The sequence below is a fragment of the Pelodiscus sinensis genome, chromosome 2 (genome assembly GCF_052426305.1).
Source record: "Pelodiscus sinensis isolate ZL-2025 chromosome 2, ASM5242630v1, whole genome shotgun sequence".
Taxonomy (NCBI): Eukaryota; Metazoa; Chordata; order Testudines; family Trionychidae; genus Pelodiscus; species Pelodiscus sinensis.
The window spans coordinates 170,080,093-170,102,648 of record NC_143053.1 but is presented as its reverse complement, the minus strand read 5'-3'; the positions used below and the strand labels follow the sequence as shown (position 1 = coordinate 170,102,648).

General features: G+C 40.2%; 1 protein-coding gene across 2 annotated transcripts in view; it reads right to left on the bottom strand.

The window, feature by feature from the left end:
- Positions 1–22,556, bottom strand: part of VPS41 (VPS41 subunit of HOPS complex) — a 154,460-nt gene that overhangs the window by 118,840 nt on the left and 13,064 nt on the right. The window contains exons 2-4 of one of the 2 annotated variants that reach the window (XM_025185171.3): positions 7,473–7,517; positions 6,964–7,071; positions 4,323–4,400 (exon numbers count right to left, since the gene is read on the bottom strand). In XM_025185171.3, the coding sequence (XP_025040956.2) occupies positions 4,323–4,400; positions 6,964–6,981 (96 nt within the window). In that variant the 5' untranslated portion in view covers positions 6,982–7,071; positions 7,473–7,517. The remainder of the gene's footprint in view (positions 1–4,322; positions 4,401–6,963; positions 7,072–7,472; positions 7,518–22,556) is intronic. The other variant, XM_006124074.5, reaches the window with a different exon arrangement.

Sequence of the window (22,556 nt, the reverse complement as noted above, 5' to 3'; positions counted from 1 at the left end):
AGGATACTTTATGACTCTCTCCTTCCTAGCATGCAGCTTTCCATCTCCATCAGAGTTCAATTCATGGAGAATAGGTCCATCACAGGATGGGTAGGGATGGCCTCCTTAGCCTCTGTTAGCCAGAAGCTGGGAATGAGCAACAGGGGATGAATCACCTTATGATTACCTGTTCTGTTCATTTCTTCTTGGGCACTTGGTATTGACTACTGTCGGAAGACAGGATACTAGGTTAGATAGACCATTGGTCTGATCCACTATGGCTGTTATCTTGGGGAACTGAATTCAAAGAACTGTACACTAAGCTTGGGAAGGGTACTTCAGAGCTGCACCAGTTCACACACATCTACCCTCTTTACTTTAGAATGTTAGGGTATGTCTACACTACAAAGTTAGTTCGAACTAACGGACGTTAGTTCGAACTACCTTTAATAGGTGCTACACTAGCGCTCCGCTAGTTCGAATTTGAATCGAACTAGCGGAGCGCTTAGTTCGAACTAGGTAAACCTCATTTTACGAGGACTAACGCCTAGTTCGAACTAGCTAGTTCGAACTAAGGGCTGTGTAGCCCTTTAGTTCGAACTAGTGGGAGGCTAGCCCTCCCCAGGTTTCCCTGGTGGCCACTCTGGCCAACACCAGGGAAACTCTATGCCCCCCTCCCGGCCACGGACCCCTTAAAGGGGCACGGGCTCGCTACGGTGCCCGTGCCAGGTGCAAGCCTGCCAGCACCCAGCTAGCAGACCCTGCACCTGGCACGGCACAGAGCCACCCACCCGATGCCCCCCAGCCCACCCCCTCTTGCCGGGACCAGGCTGGCGGCTCCCGGGAGCTTGCCCTGGACCGCAAGAGGCGGGCACCTTCCTGGGCTAGTGCGGACATCGTGGACCTCGTCCACGATCTCCGCACTAGGCACAGGAAAGTGGCCGTCTAGGGCAGGAGAGCTGCCAGCCTGGCCACCCAGGACCAGGTGTGCATGAAAATCAAGGGGGTCCACTGAGACCCCCGACACTGAGCCCTGAGCTTACAATGGCCATCCTGGGTCAGACCAAAGGTCCATCTAGCCCAGTAGCCTGTCTGCCGACAGCGGCCAACCCTAGGAACCCTGGAGGGGATGGACCGAAGACAGTGACCAAGCCATTTGTCTCGTGCCATCCCTCTCCAGCCTTCCACAAACTTTGGGCAGGGACACCACTCCTACCCTCTGGCTAATAGGACTCCATGGACCCAACCTCCATGACTTGATCTCACTTCCCTTTAAACTCTGTTCTAGTTGTAGCCTTCACAGCCTCCTGCAGCAAGGAGTTCCACAGGTTAACTATTTGCTTTGTCAAGAACAACAACTTTCTCTTACTAGTTTCAAGCCTGCTACCCATTCCTTTCCTTTGGTGTCCTCTAGTCCTTCTTTATGGGAACTCAGGAAGAACTTTTCTGAATGCACCCTCTCCACCCAACCCCTGCTTTTAGAGACCTCTATCCTGTCCCCTCTCCGTCTCCTCTTTTCTAAGCTGAACAGTCCCAGTCTCTGTAGCCTTTCTTCATCTGGGACCTGTTCCCAACCCCTGATCATGTTAGTTGCCCTCCCCTCTCCCAGCCTTTCTCTTCCCCTCTCCCACCTCCTTTTCCCAGTCTCCCCCAGTTTTTTTCAATAAAGACAGAGTCAATGTTGGAAGAAACGTTATCTTTATTTTGTACATCAATAAGAAGGGGGGCTAGGGAAGGGTAAGTGGAAGGAGGTGAGGGAGGAATGGGGTACGAACCCCCGATGGGGAGGACTGGGCTGGCTCTGCGGGCTTCTGGGGGTGGAAGCTCTCCTGCAGCCCCCCAATTACTCCCTCTCCCCAGATGGCAGCCTGCGGCAAGTGCAGCCGGGCTGATGGCCGAGTGGTGTGATGTGCCCAGTGTGGGCACTCAGGGCACTCCAAGCCAGAACTTCTTTGCAAGCGGGGCACCCCTTAGAACTGTGTGTCCGGGGTGGGGGTCGGGACCCTTTAAGCGCAGCCCTCGGCTAGCCTGAGACAGCATCTCCATGCTCTAAGTCCTCCTTTTATGCCCTGCCGGCACTGCTTCCGGCCATCCTTAAGCCCTGTTCAGAGTCCACTCAATGTGGACTTACTAGTTCGAACTAGCAAAACGCTAGTTCGAACTAGTTTTTAGTTCTAGATGCGTTAGTTCGAACTAGCTTAGTTCGAATTAACTAATTCGAACTAAGTTAGTTCGAACTAGCGCTGTAGTGTAGACGTACCCTCAGTGACTAATAAAATGCATTATAATACATGGCAATTTTGAATCCTGATAACATTGTCAAAACAAAAACAATTTCATCAGAATCTTACAAGGCACCTTTTCTCCCTAAAATTTACTTAACTTCAGCTTTCTATTCTAAACTACTGTTGCATTACAGCTGCTGAAAATTTTTGGAAAAAATGTCAGGTATTAAAAGGGAACAGGAAAGGGTTATTTTCCTGACCCACACTCAATTTCATCTGCAACAGAATCATTTTTGTACTCAATCTTAACAAAAAGCATCCTTACAAATAAACAAGACCTAGAAAACTTCAACCTGGATTAGTAAAATTTTAGGCAAACATTAAGGAAGTGAAAAAGGGACTTTAGAATAGAAATGCTTAAGTAACCTACCTGAAGAAATACAAAACCGTAGCTGTTACTAGCATTCTATGTTATAAAGTAATAAAGTAAACAACACACACACACACACTTTGGGGGAGTAGCTGCTTGTTTCCTAATATGGGAGCCGTCTCATTCTTAAATTCTGACCCTGTGTGGGATCTGTGAAGATGAAACCTTATGTCCATGCAGCGTGCCCTACAGAAATCAACAGGGCTTTGGGCAGGCATGGGAATTATCTTCCAAGATTGGGCCATTAGTGATCACTAGTTTTAGAATGGTGGAGGAGGAGGAGGAGAGATTTGCAACAAGAGAAAATGTTTCATCCATGTAATACACAAGAGTATCTGTGGGGTAAATGTAACCATCAGGCAGATGAATTTCTGACCTGAACATAGGGGAAAAGACATTAATCAATTTTAATATGCTTTGAATGAGTCCCTTAATGTAAATCTTAGAAATGAAGAAATTAGGTTCTAGATAAAACTCTGCTCTTCCTCAAATAAATTGGACTGTATTAAAATTACAAGTGTGTGTCTCTGGCAAATAGCACATGTGTAAAGTAATCAGAACATGGAAAGTAGCCGATCACACCCCTTCTTCCCTTTAAAATATTTTAGGGAAGTTGTATGGCTTCTTTTATACACCAGATGATCACAATGGTCTCTTCTGGTCTTGGAATCAATGAATGCATTAAATGCAATAAGCATCTACTCTGTTGGGCTGATGGGGCTCATAAAGTTAACTTGACTTTCACTAATCTCAAGTAAGGTCACTGTCAATCTGATCACTACAATATATAAAATTTCCTTCAAAGGCTGTTCTTAAGAGATTTTTGTGGATTTTTTTAAACAATTCTGTAATTAGATTTTTCAAATATAAAAATATAACCTTTCACCTTTCTTGTGCAGCTAGCTGTGTCAGCTTCAAAACATGTGCCCTATTTTGCAAATATGTCGAGATCTTGAGAGAGATACTTTGACAAGAGCGGACACTGCTTTTGAAAAAGTGATAGCTGCTTACCAGAATTAGTGACAATGCTAGGGAAAAAAAATATTGCTTCTTCTTCTCTGTTTTATTTTAATAAAACTGCACTCTCAAACCATTTATACTTTTAAATGTGCATTTTATACCTTTAGAATATAGCTTTAAATTCAACATTTCATTCATTCTCAATGATTCCAGAAACAATAAAAAAAGTCTGCCTCTTCTCTCTCAAATCAATACAATCCCTTAAGAGTCTAAGCTTCAAAACATTCACATAAAATATTAGCTTTATATATTTGCAGTAGATAAACTGAACTAGCAAGGCAATCAATCAATTTTCAATTACTTTTGGCATCTTGATAAGATGATAGCACACACACACTAACAATCAACAATAGTCATCTAATAAGTCTGCTAATACCTTAAGGAAGTCAGGAGCCTCTAGAGTAGGTAGATGATTACTGTTAATTAAAATCACAAATATGTATTTCCTTTTCTGTAATAATGATGAACGCATCCTACACACAACCTGAGATGTGTCCACATAAGATAATGTGCTACAATGTCTTTTCCATGTTTTGTATTCATCATCTCATACCAGGAGGAGTTTTGGAAACATTTTTAAAATTTCAGGTGTATTGAGAGCAATAACTTTATTTGGCATATCACAATATTTTGTACCACAATTATTTTCTCAAATATTTTGTACTTACTATGTCAACCTTTTGGGTGATGTTCCCTTGGACATCAAGTAAATAAACCTTGCCATAATGTGTTCCAAGTGCCAGAAACTGTGTTAAGAAAAAAGAGAGAGACTGATTAAATAAACACATTACAACTTTTAAATAACAACCTATCAGGGAAAGAACTCCAAGATGTTCAGTAGATTATTTTCTTTTAGGTTGCTGTTAAAAATTATTCTATGGATGAAGCTTATTTTGGAGGCAGCTAAAGAATAAAACAGGGCTCGAAACCCATATTATTGTGATCGTGCAAGTTAGCTGTCAGAATGAGTCATGGGGACCCTCATCTACTGACAACTAATGGTGTGTCTGCACTCTGTACATATTGCCTGATAGACTGTGGCAGCAAATTAAAAATGCAGTGTGAAAGCAAGGGTAACACATGCTTCAAAATAAAGCTATGGAAATGATTAAGAAGCTATATACTTTTAATTCTTCTTTTGCCAAACATTAAAAAAAAAAAAAAAAAAAAAAAAAAAAAAAAAAGCTACCATTAGCCCCTTATTACACAGAATACCATAACATGGAAAGCTATTTAAAGATATAATGCACTTGATATTATCCTGATTCTTTATTTTCTTAGACACTATGGTATTTCAACATTTAATGATGCATTCACTTTCCCTATTTGATACTATAATAGTCTAATTCTGACAAATTATTTCTCAAAAAACACATAACAGAACTATACATTTGATAAATGTAAAAATGTAAATGATTTTCAAGACACCCACTGTTAGCTGAATTGCGTGAACTAACCCTAAACAAACACACATAAACTTCAATACTATTTCATATACAGCAGAAGTTTTTTCTTTTTTCCCCCACCCTTTATTTAGCATTACTCAAATGGTCTAGGATCCTAAATTCTCTGTATTTCACTGCATGTGAGCATGCTTCATTGCAACCAATAATGAAATGCTCAAATTTACAAGCACTACTAAGCGTGTCAGTCAAGCAGCACAATCTTTAAAAAATAACCTTACAGAAAGTCAAGGTTTAAAAGGATTTATCAAAATGGAATTGCTTAAAATGAAATTTCAGTTCGGGCACTTAAAATATGAAGCTACATTAAAGAGGAGTCAAAAAAAGGGAAAGAAGGGGTTCATTAGAAATTCATCCCCTGCAATGCCTTTCACTCCTGCAAGGTTGCCTTTTTTCAGGAAGAAAAAAGTCCCCCGGGTAAAAAAATCAATACTGGTTAATAAAACATCAGGTGTGCAGACATAACTAGGTATGACTATTCCACTGCACAGGCCTGCTTGAATGCACCAGGTGCCAGGACGATTAGTCATCCAGTGCAGACAGCAAGCCTGGTGAAAATATGATGCTATGGCATTGAAAGAAAAATAATTCTGGGGAGAAATTAGTATGATTATAAAAGCTAGACTTTGGAACACCCCAAAAAGCCAAATTATTGAAGTTAAAGCATGTGCGTAACAAGACTAATTTCATTTGTGCCAATTCTTTTATATGCTTTTCCTTAACGTGCCCGTGGAGGGGGGTGGGGTGAGATAGCTTACTCTCCACCTTTGCTTTTAGGCCCTGTGTTGTAACAGACCAATTCCCAAAAGACCAATCCCCTAGCTTCTAATATTATTGATCTTCCTCATAAATAGTGTATCCAGTTTGCTAGAAATGCACGAGTGTTTGGATACTTAAAACAGCTTTACTGTTGTATCGCTCTTTGTCACCCTATAATTAAGGTTGATATTCTGGAAATTTCCATATATAAAATTCTATATATCAGTTGGCTTTAGAAATGCACGTAAGACTGAAAAAAGAATCCCAGACCAGGAGTAGTTTCTTTCCAATTTTCAAAATGTTTTATTTTCATTTTTATTAATTAAAAAAAGACACACACAGATTTTCATTCATACAGTTAAAAGTTCTTAAATTTAAAACATCCTAAAATGCACCTCTTGAGCAACCGCAACAGTATTCTAAGTAAACAAGCACACAGCACAAGTCTTAATCTTCAATGTATAATGAAACAACATATGGCAGATACCCTAATGGTAGCTGGTAAGGAACCACTATAAATTAAAACTCCTAAGTGGTAAGAGCTAGGACCACCAAATTTAATATGCAACTTCCTCTTATCATAGCTTAAAGTAGGGTAAGGGTTTGGCGGTCTCAAGACAATGATAAGTGCCTGCAACTCAATAGTTTCTCAAAATGGAAAGGGAGGGGTTTGGTAGGAGGAAGTTATACTGTAGAATGCCCACAGGGGGGAGACGAGGGGCCAGAGATGGGGACCCAGACAGCTATAACCACACTGGGCCAGCAGGGGGCAGAGGTGGACAAAGAGACACCTATCTACTATATACTTCAGAGAGTTTGTTTGTGTGTGTGTGTGTGTGTGTGTGTGTGTGTGTCTCTCCCCCCCAACCAGGGGACGTGCATCCCTCCCGCAACTGTGCCTCCTGCAGATGCAGCAGCCATGTACAGGCATTTCTCACTTGGCCCCAAGCTGCTACAGTGAGAGAGAGCTGTGAGTTAAGGACCCGAGCAACACCGAATAAAACCTTCTAGTAACATATAAGAAGGTAAATATTTTTTAAAACCCAAACAGTTATTTCATATCCTCATCCAGAAAAAGAAACAGTACCTTTTCATGCACTGTCATGCAGCTGGCTGCATCCTTTTGGAGAATTTCAGTCACTCCATTAGAAAGCCTTTCATACTTCAGCTTGGGTTCTTCTTCACTCTCATCTTCCTGTTATTAAAAGTTTGGGAAAAGGGAAAGATAATTTTTTTAATTAAATTTAAATACTTAGAGATTCCCAAATACTATCACACAGCAACAGCCATAGATGATTCCCTATGATCTCTCAACAACAGCCACTATACATTCCAATTACTTCTACCAGAGTTCTGGATGCAACTAAGTACTGTACGTAAGTAAACTGATCCAGTTAAATTGTAAGAGGCACTTAGTTGATTTGTAACAAGCAGGAGAAATGTATATGGTACTTGGTTAAATAAAGTTATTCATTCCCAATAAAGAAAAAAATAAAGTATGGACATGGCAAAGTTGAAGATAAAAAAATAAAGTATGCAGCTGTAGCCACTTTTAGCTCCGAGTTGAAGCATGCATGGTACAAGAAACTTGAAAACCTTTACAAGATGCTGCACCTCAGTAGGTAGGACAGACACAAAATGCTGTAAATAAAAAAAAATATCTACTAGGAATAGGTTACCTGTATAAGACATGCCAATGGGTTTTATGTCCAAACGAACAAAAAGTAGAAGTGTTGCTGCAAAACTGTGCAATAAACAGATCTGAACACAGTACATTTCATGTGTTATCTAGCATGTTTTTAGGACCTCTCAACTGCCCTGTTGTTACCCTTTAAAGAAGCTATATAGTCATCCAATCACCATTCAGGACTGAGTAAGGCACAAAGTGACACAAAAGGTGAATGGTGGGAAAGAAGGAAAGAAAGAAAGCTAGCTGATCCAGGGGCCTTCTTTAGAAAAGCCGGTAGCATGCCCATGCCAGTTTGTTTACTTAAAGGCTCTGTAGCCATGGAGCCCTGCAGCTCCCATTGGCTCCAGTTTGTCATGTCCAGCCAAGGAAAGCTGAAACAAGTGGCGTGGTTTAGATCATGAATTCTTAAGGTGCAATACTGTGCATAGGTGTTTATCTATACCAAAATGCCGTACTGTTAGTATATATATATATATATATATATATATATATATATATATATATATATATATATTTCAGACAGATACATTTTATATATTTAATAGCCTCATTTGATACTATAAGTTTCAACACATCCCTCACTATAATGTAATATAGCTACAATACCATCCCCCTATTTTCAATTAGAATGAGAGTACCACTATCAAAAGAAAGAATTTAGTATATACTTACTGGATATAACATTCTTTTTCACTTTTTACCCTAAAATTGATGTGCATCATTGCTGTGCACTGTTAAAACAGCTCTGGTGTTCCACCCCACTGATGGGTGAAATGATTCTAATACGGACTTTAAAAAGGGGTGTAGAAGGTTCAATTAATATTCATAAAGCATAATGAGAACCTCAGATAAAATGTGTTATTTTCTCATGTCTAATGAGGATAAAGGCTATAGAACTCCCAATGGAGAAAACAAACAACAACAAAAAACCGACAGCCATATTTTATTTAAGCTTTTCTTGAAGGGCAAAACAAGCTAGTCTTTTTCCGTCTAAAAAATCAGTATGAACACATAATGTATTAAACTACTGAGACGGTTTAAACAAATTATCTCCCATATTATCATGATATATGCTCTTTTCCAGAAAACACAATAGAAATATGAAACTGTGATAGAAATTCAGCATTTCATACCACACAACTTACTGTATACATGCTAGAATAAAAGATTCTTCAAAACAATTGTTAGAGAGTTTTATGGCCATATACAAAAGGAATTAATATAGGGATGTCAACAACCATGACACAGTTGTCTGAAGTGAAATGTCAAAATGTCCTGCAAGGAACAATTTTATTCAGTAAATCCAACATTGAACAAAGTTGTTACCAGTCAGAATGACAATGTCAAATTAGAGTGCTATATAAAAAAAATAAAAAAGAAGTCAGCTAGGTTACCTGTCCTTCCAAAGTAGTGCTTTTTATTTATATATTTTACAGCAATTAATGCATTATTGTATTTCTTACATCACTACAAAGATTATACTTGAAAGGCATCAGTGATCTGTGTATTTTGACATAAATGTGTAATGTAAAAAATCAAGTCTAACCTCCATAAGATTTCACATTGGTTGCACATATGATATCCAGACTTCAGCAACATGTGGAAAGTTAATTCTAGTCTCTCAAGTAATTTGCATAAAAGCATTCATCCACGGGCCGTTAGAGTTATTGTAAATAAGTTTTACCTGTCTTATTTGTGAGTGAAAACTAAATTTCTCCTGCATATGCACATACAAAAATATATATATTTTCAAAACTCAGCGCACTGAAGCATTCTGGAAGGCTTCAAGAAAATATAAATAAGATGAAAACTTCAAATATTAGCCACAATGATGTACTCACTTCATGCTTTTCTGACAGGTATCTTTTATATAAAGTAAAAGTCAGGTAAAAGGTGAATTTGAGAAATTTTTGCCTCACTATACAAAGGAAATGAAAGATGATTGGTAAAACAATACAAGTTTACTCTGTTGCTTCAGACTATCACATCACATCCTAAGTAAGAGAGAAAACATCAACACATTTAATGTACCTGAGCTTAACATCTTACAAATATTTTCCAATCAGGAAAAGCTTTTATGGAGCCTGAACTTCTAAAGGTAAACACAAGCCAGCATTAATAAAAAGCAAATCAATAATTTTTGTTAAATTTTAATAATCCTGCAAACCTACAAATAAAACCATCAGCAGCCTGAGTTGAGATGACAGTTAGCTGTGTTTCTATGACAACCTGGTGGAATAGTACATGTCCTGACTTGCAGCAAAGCTAAGATATGAACAGAGTGACATTTACCCCATACAAGAAAACTCAGCTTTCCAAAAAAAAAAAAAAAAAAATCAATTTCTCAACTAACATGGATTTTTACTAAATGTATGGCACTTTTAATTAAAAAGACAAGTCCTTTAAATCATCCTCAGATTCTCAAACGTTTGCAAATAAATTTTATATCACTATTACTTGTACTGCAGCTTAACATGTTTTTCACATTTTTGTTACCTAGAGAACTAATGCTTTGTAACACTTAGTTTGGATGTTTAGTATTTTTCAAACAGCACTTGAAAAGATCCAAAGTTAGACAGTACAAAAATATATGTACTATATAGAAAAAAATTGATGAAGTTCTCTGCAAATGAGATATTTAGGTCTCGGTTTAAGTATAATAAAAAACGCTGGAACAGCCATGCCATAACATAATAAGCTTTGCCCACAGAATATCTGTCACATGAACTATATGCTCTACTGATTAGAGATACTTTAATTGTGTTATGGACAGTGACAATGAAGTGTCATCCTTCCTGCATGATTTGTCATTATGAGTTTTAAAGCTTACCTAGCATGTTGCAAATAAAGCCTCTTATGGGAATAAGAGATGCTGATTAAGTTTGTCTTTGCTGAATAGCTTCTAATGAAGCTCAACTAGAACAGCGGCCCTTGCGATTCTAGGCTGCGATCCAGCAATGCATTTAAACACATGCCTAACTAAACATGAAACATCCCACTGAAGTGACTACAATCTGACAACACATATGTTTAAAAATACTTAATGAAAGGCTTTGCTGCAACCCATGTTGTTTGGCAGGGTACTTCTGATGAGGGGGAAAAAAAAAAAAAGTATACTTTCACCACCAACTCTCACCAAAACCATCTTTCAGATAACTTCGGATTTCACAAGCAAATAAGAAACTTGTGAAACTTTTGAAATTTTACTAGTTAGCTAAGTAATAAAATAATTTCATACAAAAGATTTCATGCAGTACAATTGATTAATTTTTTTTTTTTTTTTAAAAAGAGGACAACATTGAAAAAAGGAATAAAAGACTCCGGAACTTCTTTACGGATCTTTCCAATAGGATTCTAAAATCCCAGTAAATTAGTTCTCTGGTTAACCTATTACTTGGTTAAATGGGTCCGCATCAGCCAAGCTGCAGTACTCCTGCCCATGGCAGGCAGAGAGACTGCTGCAGCCTGCTGGCTAACTGTAACCAGTAAGCTTCACCCAATAAGGGTGATGCTTACCTGTTAACCAGTCACATCTCTACTTTTTAATAGTGAGCACTGTACCACTGAGAAAGAAATTTGAGCTAGCCAGCTGTTCTATTGACAGTGTTTGTGCTTACATTTCTGGCTATACAAGTTTAAAGAGGCACAAAAATTCTAAGTGAAGCCAGTGGAAAATTACCACCTCCAATTATTCTCCCCACTTGTTCTCAGTCTAGCATAAAAGTTCACAGAGCTTCTTATGGTTATGCCGAGTGCATAAAAGATATCCTTTGTGAGCTGGCCCAGAGTAGCTTCACTAGTCACAAGAATTCAACAAATAAAGATAGATTACAAACCTTCCTGGATTACACAGTATCCAAGAAGAATTACTTGCCTTCCTCTCTATATGGAAGCACTAAGTTCATCTAAATTTATCTTAGGCAATCTATTCCTTTTTGGTCAGCTCGAGGTCCCATATCAGGCTATTAGTTTGAATAGTCACCACTATAGATAATTTCTCTATGCTTACTTCAAGAGAAATTATGCATTAAATTTGCATGGGTCTTAGAAAAAAAAAATCCCACATCTGATCTGAAAGGAATAAGGAGCTATAATCACATGCACCACTTATAGGAGCAACATTCATAGGAATTTAGATAGCAGCTCTGCAACGCTTAATATCTTGCCTTCACCTAGGGGAGATAAGCCTGCAAAACAATATTTTTACACTGAAACTTTAAATGACTCTTGGCCACTCTTGTGGCAGCAAACTGAGGACTAGACAAAGAATTCTGTGCAATCACCACTACATGTAGGTATCTATCAGACTTGAAAACGCCAGAGTACATCTTGATTATACCACTAAGGGAGTCAGTAACAGAAATGAGATAATTCCATTGCTCTCAGTCTAGAAGACCATACTGCATCTCATACTATTAAAGGTATATTTCTTACGGCGAAAGGTCACAGTGGTCAGTCAGCAAAGGAAGAGGCTCAGCCACAGTCCTGACAAACCCACATGTAGAGGCAACAAGACACTGATATGAACTGTGGGTGCTCAGCAATACTGACAGTTGGCAACTGAAGAGTCTATCAGGATCTGTTTCCCACATACATGCCACAGAGTGAGGTCAGGCTGGTACCCATGTCCAAGAACAGAGGAGATTGTGACAAATGGCACTTTTACTCCGACAGAAAGGAATCAGACTGTCAGGGTACTGTACCTCTTCCCGCTTTAGAAATTGGCAGCCGGGCTACTGAATTCAAAAACTGAACCAAACTGACCAGAGGTGAGGGGATCCCACACTTATTTATGTTATTATGTGGCACTTGATTATGCAAAGGTTAAATGTTTATAAAGGGGTTTGGAAACCAACTGCTAGGTAAAATGCAATGTTAGTGCAACAAAATGCTATCACAAGTGATCACCTGAAAAGCAGCACTAGGACATGCAACATGATTTTGAGGTTCTCTGCAAGCCAGGGTACACTGACACTTCAAGCTGGAAGTAAGATTTCCAGCACGGGAAGATGCATATTCACTAGCTGCATCACTATGTGTCACCCTTTCATCTTCTGTCCTTTATTAGAATAAAGTTTCTAGATTTTTTTCCTGTCCAAAAGACTGAAGGGATTTCTCTGCTTATGAAGGATTAAGGTATGTTGTCACGATTAGAATCGTGATATCAATTTTTTTCAGTGCAGTCACAGAAATATTCCTATAATATTCATCAATGGAAAAAAAGGATGTTGGTCAGGAAAAATAGACATTTAGTGGCCTTTTACATTCAGAACCTTAATTTGCTGGACTGGCAAACAAACAACTAGAAAAAGCTCTAAATCAAGCTATTCAATTAGGGTACGTCTAAACTACATCCCTCTATCAAAAGAGGGATGCAAATTAGACATCTCAAAATTGCAAATGAAGCCGAGATTTGAATTTCCCGTGCTTCATTTGCATAATCGCATCACGATGTTTTCAAAAAATGCTGTTTCGAAAGTGAAACCGCAGTCTAGACGCAGTTCTTTGGAAAAGAAAAGCCTTTTTCAAAAGATCCTGTACTCCTCAAAAAATGTGGTTTACAGGATCTTTCAAAAAAGGCTTTTCTTTTCGAAATAACAGCATCTAGATCACGGTTTCACTTTCGAAATAGCATTTTTCGAAAAAACGCCGTAATGCGATTATGCAAATAAAGCACAGAAAAGTCAAGCACAGAAATCCCAGCTTCATTTACAATTTTGATATGTCTAATTTTCATTCCTCTTTCGAAAGAGGGATGTAGTCTAGACATAGCCTCACTCACCCAGTAGAAGTGAAAATGTTGAGAGGTAGTGGGGGGCCAGCCTATAGATACATTGGGGAGTAACCCTGATATGGGACTATGCAAAACCCATTCACTCTGGTAAACGTCTTTCAAAACAAAAAGAAATAAATCCTTCTGCTCAAAAGTGGGGGCGAAGAGGAAAAAAAAGATACTGCTGAGAACTGTTCAAAAAAAAAAAATCCGGGAAAGAATGAATGGATAATTTAAGGGATTAGCAAGAGATACAGCAACTTTCATCTGAGGCCTCACTACAAATTGAGATCAGGCTGATGCTGGCAAAAAGTTACCACCATCTAATGGTTGTTGGGAGACTTACCAAAATGAATTTGTGGCATCAGACCAGCACCTAGAGGACAGAGGGCTACCTCACAGAATAACTCCACAACAACTAACAATCTGGATTGCAACTCCAGCAAAGATACAAAGGAGTGAGTGTACCTGAAGAGTAAGCCACCCTCTTAACAGAAAAAGGGATTATTTAGGCAAGAGTTGAGTATCAATGATAAGATTGTGTTATACCGACTCGATAGGCAAAGAAAGGACAGCTTTCTCTCTCTCCAGTGCTGACAACATAGCACTTTTTTCCCCATGATGACTAATCTAGTTAAAAATGAATTTGAAAAAAAAATTAAAAACCCTTGCATTAATATGGTTATACCATAGAATGGAGGGACTCAGACTGAGGTTACCAATCCATGAAGTCACGCTTATTTTATGCTGCCAAAATACTGATCTTTATAAGTTTTATGGTGAAAAATACCCTGCTTTTCTGAGTGAGGAAATTAAGTGAATAACCACCTGTGCAAAGGCAGTATAATTCTTCATAAGCTAAATTACCAAAAACATGCCAATCTTTGGCAAATATGGATTAGGCTGTCAGGAAAATTGGTGTGAGAAATCTTTTCTTCTGATGTGTTTTCTGCTGTGGATTTATTTAATCTTTTGGCTTCTTTGGGAAAATGCAGGTATACTAAAGCAAGGAATTAGTGTGATATGGCTGCCTATGAATAAATATTAAAATATTTCATCCTTGGAATGTAACCAATATAGAGATGAAAGTAAAAAGCACGCATTTTTATTTCTTTTCAGGACTGCTATGGTACGAAGAAAGTCTCACACACTGTGTGGAACACCAATTCCAGACTCACGCCTACAAGTGTGGATATAGACCAGAAGCAAAATTAAAATATAGAAGACATACTACACATGAACAATCTTCATAAGTAACATGTGAAAAATATAATCCATAATAGTATTTGATTACACTTCAACTGTATTTGTTTTTTTCCACTCGAAGTTTGGGTACACCAACCTACTGGGAATCATAAAACCACTTGAACCTCAGAGTATCTCTACACTTGCCCCCTAGTTCAAACTAGGGAGGCAAATAAAGCATACCGAAGTTGCTAATGAAGCACATTGTACATGAGTTTACTAGACATAGGAAAATGAAGCGGCGATTTAAATCATTTCACAAGGCATAATGGAGCGATCGACAAAGGCTTCCCTTGTCGACCGCGGCGTGTCCAGACTGCCCCGCTGTTCCACCAAACAGCTGATTGGCACAGCACAGCAGCCATTTTTATGTAAATGAAGCAGCAATTATTTAAATCACCACTTCATTTTCCTAGGTCTAGTAAACTCATCTACATGGCTCCGTCGACGGAGCCATGTAGTCTAGACATACCCTTAATTACTTAAGAGCAACATAAGTGAGTTTGTTGTACAGGTTCCCAAAAATACAAGTTTCAACAGGGAAGGAAAAGCCTGAAGACAATTCAAATCTGTACGAAAACTACACTTTCTACTTGCATGTCCCTTTGCTGAGTAAGGAACTTGAGCAGAACCATTCGTTTCCCTTATGAACATTATTTGGGCACTAACTGTAGCCATCTTGTGATCTACTGCATACAAATACCCTACCACGCAATTTTAGAAACAGTAGTTTTTGAAGTTTCTTTTATCAACAACTCACTGAAATGTGAAACTGGTTAGGAAATTATTGAAAAAGAAAATTCAGTGTTGCTCCATCCACATCAATGAATTAGTATTTTGGGGAGGCCACATCTGCACACACTGTTGACACAGTAGCTTTTCAATTGCATTTAATTTATGTAACATGCAAGGCAGTATTTTTGCTTTTCATATATTCCACAACACACAGACAGGCAAACTGGCACTTCTGTTTAATATTAATAGCTCATTAAGCGAAGTATCTAATTTTCACACAAGAACAGCAGATATTAGAAGAATATAGCAGTAAAACCACTAACCCATTTTTCTTGGAAGTCAATCCTATAATGTTGCATATTATAATCTTAGTCACTAGTCATTGCAAACTTGTTTTTAAAATTAATGTACGAAAAGATTCCATTTAAACTTCAATACATTATTTACAACGCTCATCCCACTGACTCAAATTGATAAATTATTTGCATGATACATTTTCTCATTAACAGAGGGGTTTTTTATTGCATAACTTCCCTTTCTCTGCACCCTATTTAGAAGGATGGTTTCACTTCACATGTATGCAGGGAGAAGCGAGCTCTCTGGCTAGTGAGCATGTGAAAAAGAAAAGATATATAAAACTTTTAAAGAAGTTCATGTACAGTACTTTTTTCATTTTTAGATCTCAAAGCACTGGGGGAGGAAAAAACAACAAACTAATATTGCCCCTTTTTACAGATGGAGTAGGAGAGGTGTGGAGGGTTGAAGTGGATTGCCAAAGAGGACATAGTAAATTTTCAGAAAGAAATACACAAAGTGGCAAAGATACATTCAAGAGCGGATGTAGTTTCTGAATCTAATTTTAATTCTTTTTTTTTTGTCATTTTTTGTCTGTGCTTTGATGCTATGTATTAAAAGGCAGATGGGGAACACAGCAGGGCTAGGAAACCTTAAAAAAAATACTGTGTTTACTTGAAACATTTGTAAATAGGTCCAGATCAGTTCACCGTAATCTAGGAGACTGAAGAGTTGAGAACGGAGGTACATTAACAGCCCTCACTAGCTGCCCATATTCTGAGTTTAAGCAGAGATGTGAATGGTTAACTGGTGGGGGCTAGAACAGCCCCCATACACGGTGGGCCTGGCCCAGTGCACAAGCTGGGGTGCTCCAGCCCAGCCAAAGCAGTCTCCGCCCAGGTGCACCATAGGCAGTGGTGCTCCAGCCCAGTTGGAACAGCCCCGGCCCACAGCAAGTTCATCCTCCCCTCCCCCATTTAATTGATTAACCGATTAACTAATTAAACAGGAATTTAATTTGCACAGGATTTGTATGCACAGAACACAAAGCTTTATCAAAAGACAGGACTATGCAGCACTTTAAAGACTAACAAGACGGTTTATTAGGTGATGAGCTTTTGTGGGCCAGACCCACTTCCTCAGATCAATTTGTGGAAGAAAATTGGCATGACCCTATATACCAAAGTGATACAATCGAAAAAAAGTGAACACACAAAATTGACAAATCAGGTTTTAGAACAGATGGGAGGTGAGGGGGGAAGGTTAGTGTCTGTGAGGTAATGATATTAGGGGGTGATAATTGGGGAAGCTATCTTGTAATGGGTGAGATAATTAGCATCTTTGTTAAGACACATACATAAAGTGTCAAATTTAAGCATGAATGACAGTTCTGAGGCTTCTCTTTGAAATCTGGAGTTAAAATCTCTGACGCAACATGCGTGTTTTAAGGTCTTTGAGAGAATGGTCAGTCTGGTTAAAATGGCAAGCAACAGTTTTCTCTCTGAACAAGCCTGATGTCTGTTTTATATGCATTGATTCTTTGGCAAAGTGTCTGAGAAGTTTGTCTAATATACATAGCAGATGGACACTTCAGGCACACGATGGCATAAATTATATTTCTGGATGAACAGGAATATGTGTTCTTGATCTTGTAACTGGCATGCTTAGGTCCAATAATGGTGTCGGCAGAGTAAATATGAGGACACAGCTGGCACTGGGGTTTGTTGCAAGGGAAAGTTCCAGGGTTGGTATTAGTGTGGTATGTCCTGTGGTTGCTGGTAAGAATCATCCTGAGGTTAGGTGGTTGTCTATAGCAGACTATGGGTCTGTCTCCCAGAGCCTCTCGGAGGATAATATCCTGTTCCAGTATAGGTTGTAGTTTATTGATAATGCGTTGGACGGGTTTAAGTTGAGGGCTATAGGTGATGACAAGTTGTGTTCTATTGTTGGTTTTCTTGGGTCTGTTTCTTGTATAAGATGGTAATCAGGTGGTTTCTTAATTTTTTGGATAGTGTGAAGCAGAGTCTCTCACTGTAGTCAGTACAGTATGTTGATCTTAATGAGTTATTCACTTTCAGTCCTTTGGGTACGATGTCCAACTCTATCACAAAGTTTTATAGCACTATCGCAATAACCAGGGCTTGACAAATCAGTGTACCTACTCGCCCATGGTGAGTAGATTTCAGCCGGTCGCCCCGTTCACCGGTGGTGCGCACATGCGCAATCCGGGTCTGGCGAGTAGATTTTGCCGCGGTTTGCCAAGCCCTAGCAATAACAATAAGATCAGATACAAGTCTGAATATGATTTGTTTGGTTTTTTTAATATAACTAAACTTCAACAGGCCAAAAATCACAAAGCTTCAAGTCTCAGATACTGAAGTATTTATATGAGCTTCAATCACAACAGTATCTGAGCATCTCACAATGATCACAGAATTATTATTTTTTTTTAATCCTTACAACATCCTTGTAAGGCTGGGAATTATTATTCTCATTTTACAGAAGGGAGCTGAGACAGAAAGCAGTTGAAATGCTTGCCCAAGGTCACAGACAATGTCTGCGGTTAAGAAAAGAACTGAAGGCCTCTTGAGCTCCAGTACATTGCTCCAAATCATTCTTCTCACTCTACAATGTATACATCATCAAGTTAACTGACAAACCCGCTACTGTACTTCCTTTTGCAGACCAGTGATGATCCTTTTGCAGACCAGTGGCGATCTATGTTGGTGGAAAAAAATACATGCAAGTTTGTGGATAAGTCTAAATATTTTGTGCACCACATGAACAATGCTGGCAGACATCCACATTCACTCACAAGATTGCACAACTATGCCACAGGCAGACTCAAACTATGTCACACTGCGCAGATACACCTGAACCTCTTACTCCAGGTGTCCCTAATCAGGGAACACAGGTGGTTCAGACCCTGGCAGGAAAAGGAGAATGTGGCTCTGCGCACTGCTGCTCCCCCACCTCCCGGCTGGAGGAATGGCAGTGCAGAAAAGTGAGTTCCTAGAGATTTTTCCCCTGACACTCCCAGAATAGCACGGGGCAGTGCCTAGGAGTGGCAGGGGTAGGAGGGCACAGATCCACATACATCCCTGAGAGCAGGGTGACAATAAGCACGCAACTCCCTCCTATCCTACTCTCGCCCCAGCACACTCCGCAAAAAAAAATTCCTTAATCCGGCATATCCTATTTCTCAGGGTTGCCAGATTAAAGAGGTTTAAGTGTACTATGAGGGCATGTCTACACTAGGAAATTATTTAGAAGTGAGTTATTTCAAAATAACTCCTGAATAACTATTTCGAAACAGCATGTTCACACTAAAGGGAAGCCTCGAAATTAGCCCAGGGCACACTCCCTAATGTGGATGCTATCTCAAATTAAGAGCCCCATGAAGCACTGGGGAGTAATTACATTGAATGACTCTGGAGAGTAGTTATTTCAAAATAGCAGCAGTGAGGCATCCACACTACCACCCGCAGCTCTTACTACATTTAAAAGGCAGAGGAGCAGCAGGAAACACAGGGTAAATCTGTTCCGACTGCAGTGAGTCAGTCCCCGCTGTGCCTCTGCTTCCCCTGTCCCCCACAGAGACAGTGCTGGGGGGAACTGGCTTTTAAGACAGCCCCCCCCCAGCACCAGCTCCTGCCTCCCCCCCGCCCCCGACTCTGACAGAGACAGCAACCGGGGGGTGGAGGGGAGGAAGCAACTAGTCGAGTCACTACTCGACTCTCTGATAAGGTTTGATTATCAGATAGTCAATTAGTCGCTTACATCCCTAGTGTACACCAGGGCTGAAGGAATTCAAGCCTTGTTACTGGTTGGCTATAGCAACAAAATGCAAAACAGCAATGAGGACCAGAGGGCTAAATGGCAAAAACTGAATATGAACAAAGTTCAAGGCACATTGTCAAAAGCTTTCTCTTGCACTATTCCAAAAGCAGATGTAAAAAGACTCTACTCAGAAGAGTAATAGAGAGGTAGCAGTGTTAGTCTGATCTTGGTAAAACAAAAAGAAAAAACACAACACTTTAAAGACTAACAAGATAGTTTATTAGGTGATAAGCTTTTGTGGGGCAAACCCACTTCTTCAGATCATATTCTGAAAGTGAACTGGCATGACCATGTTATATATGGCATGACCATATAGGTTATATATGGTCATGCCAATTCACTTTCAGAATATGATCTGAAGAAGTGGGTCTGCCCCATGAAAGCTTATCACCTATAAACTATCTTGTTAGTCTTTAAAGTGTCACGTATTTCTCCTTTTGTTCTACTCAGAAGAGAAGATCCAAAAGAGATCTATGTGTGGGTTCTGCAATATAAACTATCGAGGGGAACTGGTGCAGTAACACCATCTCTCTCTCTCTGCAAAGCCAAGGCATGACCTGAATATTACACTCAACTCACAAAGTCAAGGAAAATGTACATTTGCATCACAACTACTCTGTACAACAAGTCCATTAAGAAGCATCAATATAAAGCTAACAAACACGTGAGAAGATTTCTTGCAATTAGAGAGCAAAATCTGATCAAAATTTGGTTGGGAAAACACACTCAGTTGTAAGAGTAACTACTTAAATAGGTGGACTACAGAAAGGAAGAGCGATATTAAAACTGAGAAATTTCCCTTCATTCTATACATCATTTATTCACATTTTTTCCTCCACAATTTACAGTCAGTTTACTCTTTTTTTCCAATGCCCCATCAAATAGGACAGTCCTAATATGCAACTCCAGGTACTGTAAAATAATGTCAAATATGCCAATGAAGTAGTCATCTCTAGAACTTTTCTGTGAAACAAACCTGTTTGATCAAAAATGTAGCACACTGGACTGTTTTATGGGTTGGGAGAAAATGAAGTATTATTTTAAAAATGATAGAAATTTAAAAAAAAAAGATGTTAGTGCTTCAAGATTGCAGTGAAAATACTTTGCAGCTAAAACACTTTTTTCTCCTGAGAATTAAAATACCATTTTAGATATATTGTTTGCTCACCACAACATGGTAGAATAAATAGGAACCGGTCTACATGATAAGTAAAAGCACATAATACCCCATATCGTATACAAAGACATGAAATAAAAGAGTAAATTGTGTGTAGTTACAAAGAAAGATCTTCTACAATTGCATAATGTTGACACAAATAACTACCACCTTCTTCACTGAAAGGTTTGCTGAACATATGAAGATATGCACTGCCTCTACTAATTTATACCTATGTGCTTTAGAGATTCTAATTTAAACATTAAAAATATTTAAAATGGCCTCAGGACTTTAAATTAAAAGATCAGGGAAAACCAAATGTGCATAGACGAGCAGTATGACATCACATAGGCAAAACAATCATTTTTGCAAAACTTCACACACCTGAGATCCATTGTGATGCTCTGTCTGATTCTATACAAAGAGCATTTTGACATTCATTAAGGAACACACAACTCAAAGCAAAACATTCAGGTAACCACTTCCGATAATCCGGCACCTTTAGGACCCAGGGGGTGCCGGATTATCAGATATGCCGGACTATCAGAAGGGGGGGGCTATGAGGGGTCTGGAGTGGGGTGGGAGGGGATGCCACTCCAGACCCCTCATAGCCCCCCCTTCAGATAGTCCGGCTCTGCCCCAGGCGTCCCTGATTCAGCCACTGCTGGCCAGTTTCAGCAGCAGCTAAATCGGGGATGCCTGCAATAGAGCAGCTGGGGTGCTGCCGGGTTGGTCCCGCAGCGCCGAGGGGCGGCGCTACGGCATCAACCCAGCAGCACCCCAGCTGCTCTTGGGGACGCCTGGGACAGAGCAGCTGGGGAACTGCCAGGTTGGTCCCACAGCGCCAAAGGACAGCGCTGCGGGACCAACCCGGCAGGACCCCAGCTGCTCTGCCCCAGGGGTCCCCAATTCAACCGCTGCTGAAACAGATCAGCGGCTGATTCCAGGAAGCCCGGGGCAGAGCTGTTCTGCCCGGGGCTTCCTGGAATCAGCCGCTAATCTGTTTCAGCAGCGGCTGACGTGGGGACCCCTGGGGCAGAGCAGCTGGGGTCCTGCCGGGTTGGTCCCGCAGCGCCGAGGGGCGGTGCTACGAGACCAACCCCGCAGCACCCCAGCTGCTCTGCCCCAGGCGTCTGGATTCAGCCTGCTGATGAAACTGACGCTGCTGGTCAGTTTCAGCAGTGGCTGAATCCAGACGCCTGGGGCAAAGCAGCTGGGGTGCTGCCAGGTTGGTCCCGTAGCGCCGCCCCTCGGAGCTGCGGGACCAACCCGGCAGCATCCCAGCTGCTCTGCTCCCGGCTTCCCCGATTCAGCTGCTGGTCAGTTTCAGCAGCAGCTGAATGAGGGAAGCCGGTCCGGCTGCCCCAGTACTGATGTTGCCGGACCAGCACCCTCCCCCCCCCCCCCCCCAAGAAAGAGGCTGGACCGTCTGGTTTAAAAAAAAAAAAAATCAGAAAACACCATGTGAAACATCCAGTATTTTCTGTTTCTCCTGGCTCAGGCGTTCGCCGGAACATGCGCAGCTCAGGCTGGCTGGGGTGGGGTGGGGTGGGGAGGATGGAGCGTCCCGGGCAGACTTCAAAATGGTTGCCTTAAAAGGCCAATGCCTGCTCTGCTCTTAAAATGGCAACTTTTTTTTTGGTCAACAACTTTTCCCCTGGAGTACCAGCACCGTGTTGTGGGGTTGTGTTTTGTTGTGGTGTTTTTTTTTTTTTTTTTTAAAACACTGGTCCCAGGAATTGAAGGGGCTGCAACTGTTTTTCAGCCCCAGTCAGTTTCTTTTTTTTTTTTGCTCAATAAGTTTTGCTGATATTGGGGGAGGGTGTGAGGATTTCTCAAAAATCAAAAAGGGAGAGTGATGCTGAAAAGTTTGAGAACCACTGCTTTAGGTGCTGTCATATCCACCTATTTTTCAGTCCTATATTGGGCAAGTATAACTATGTATTT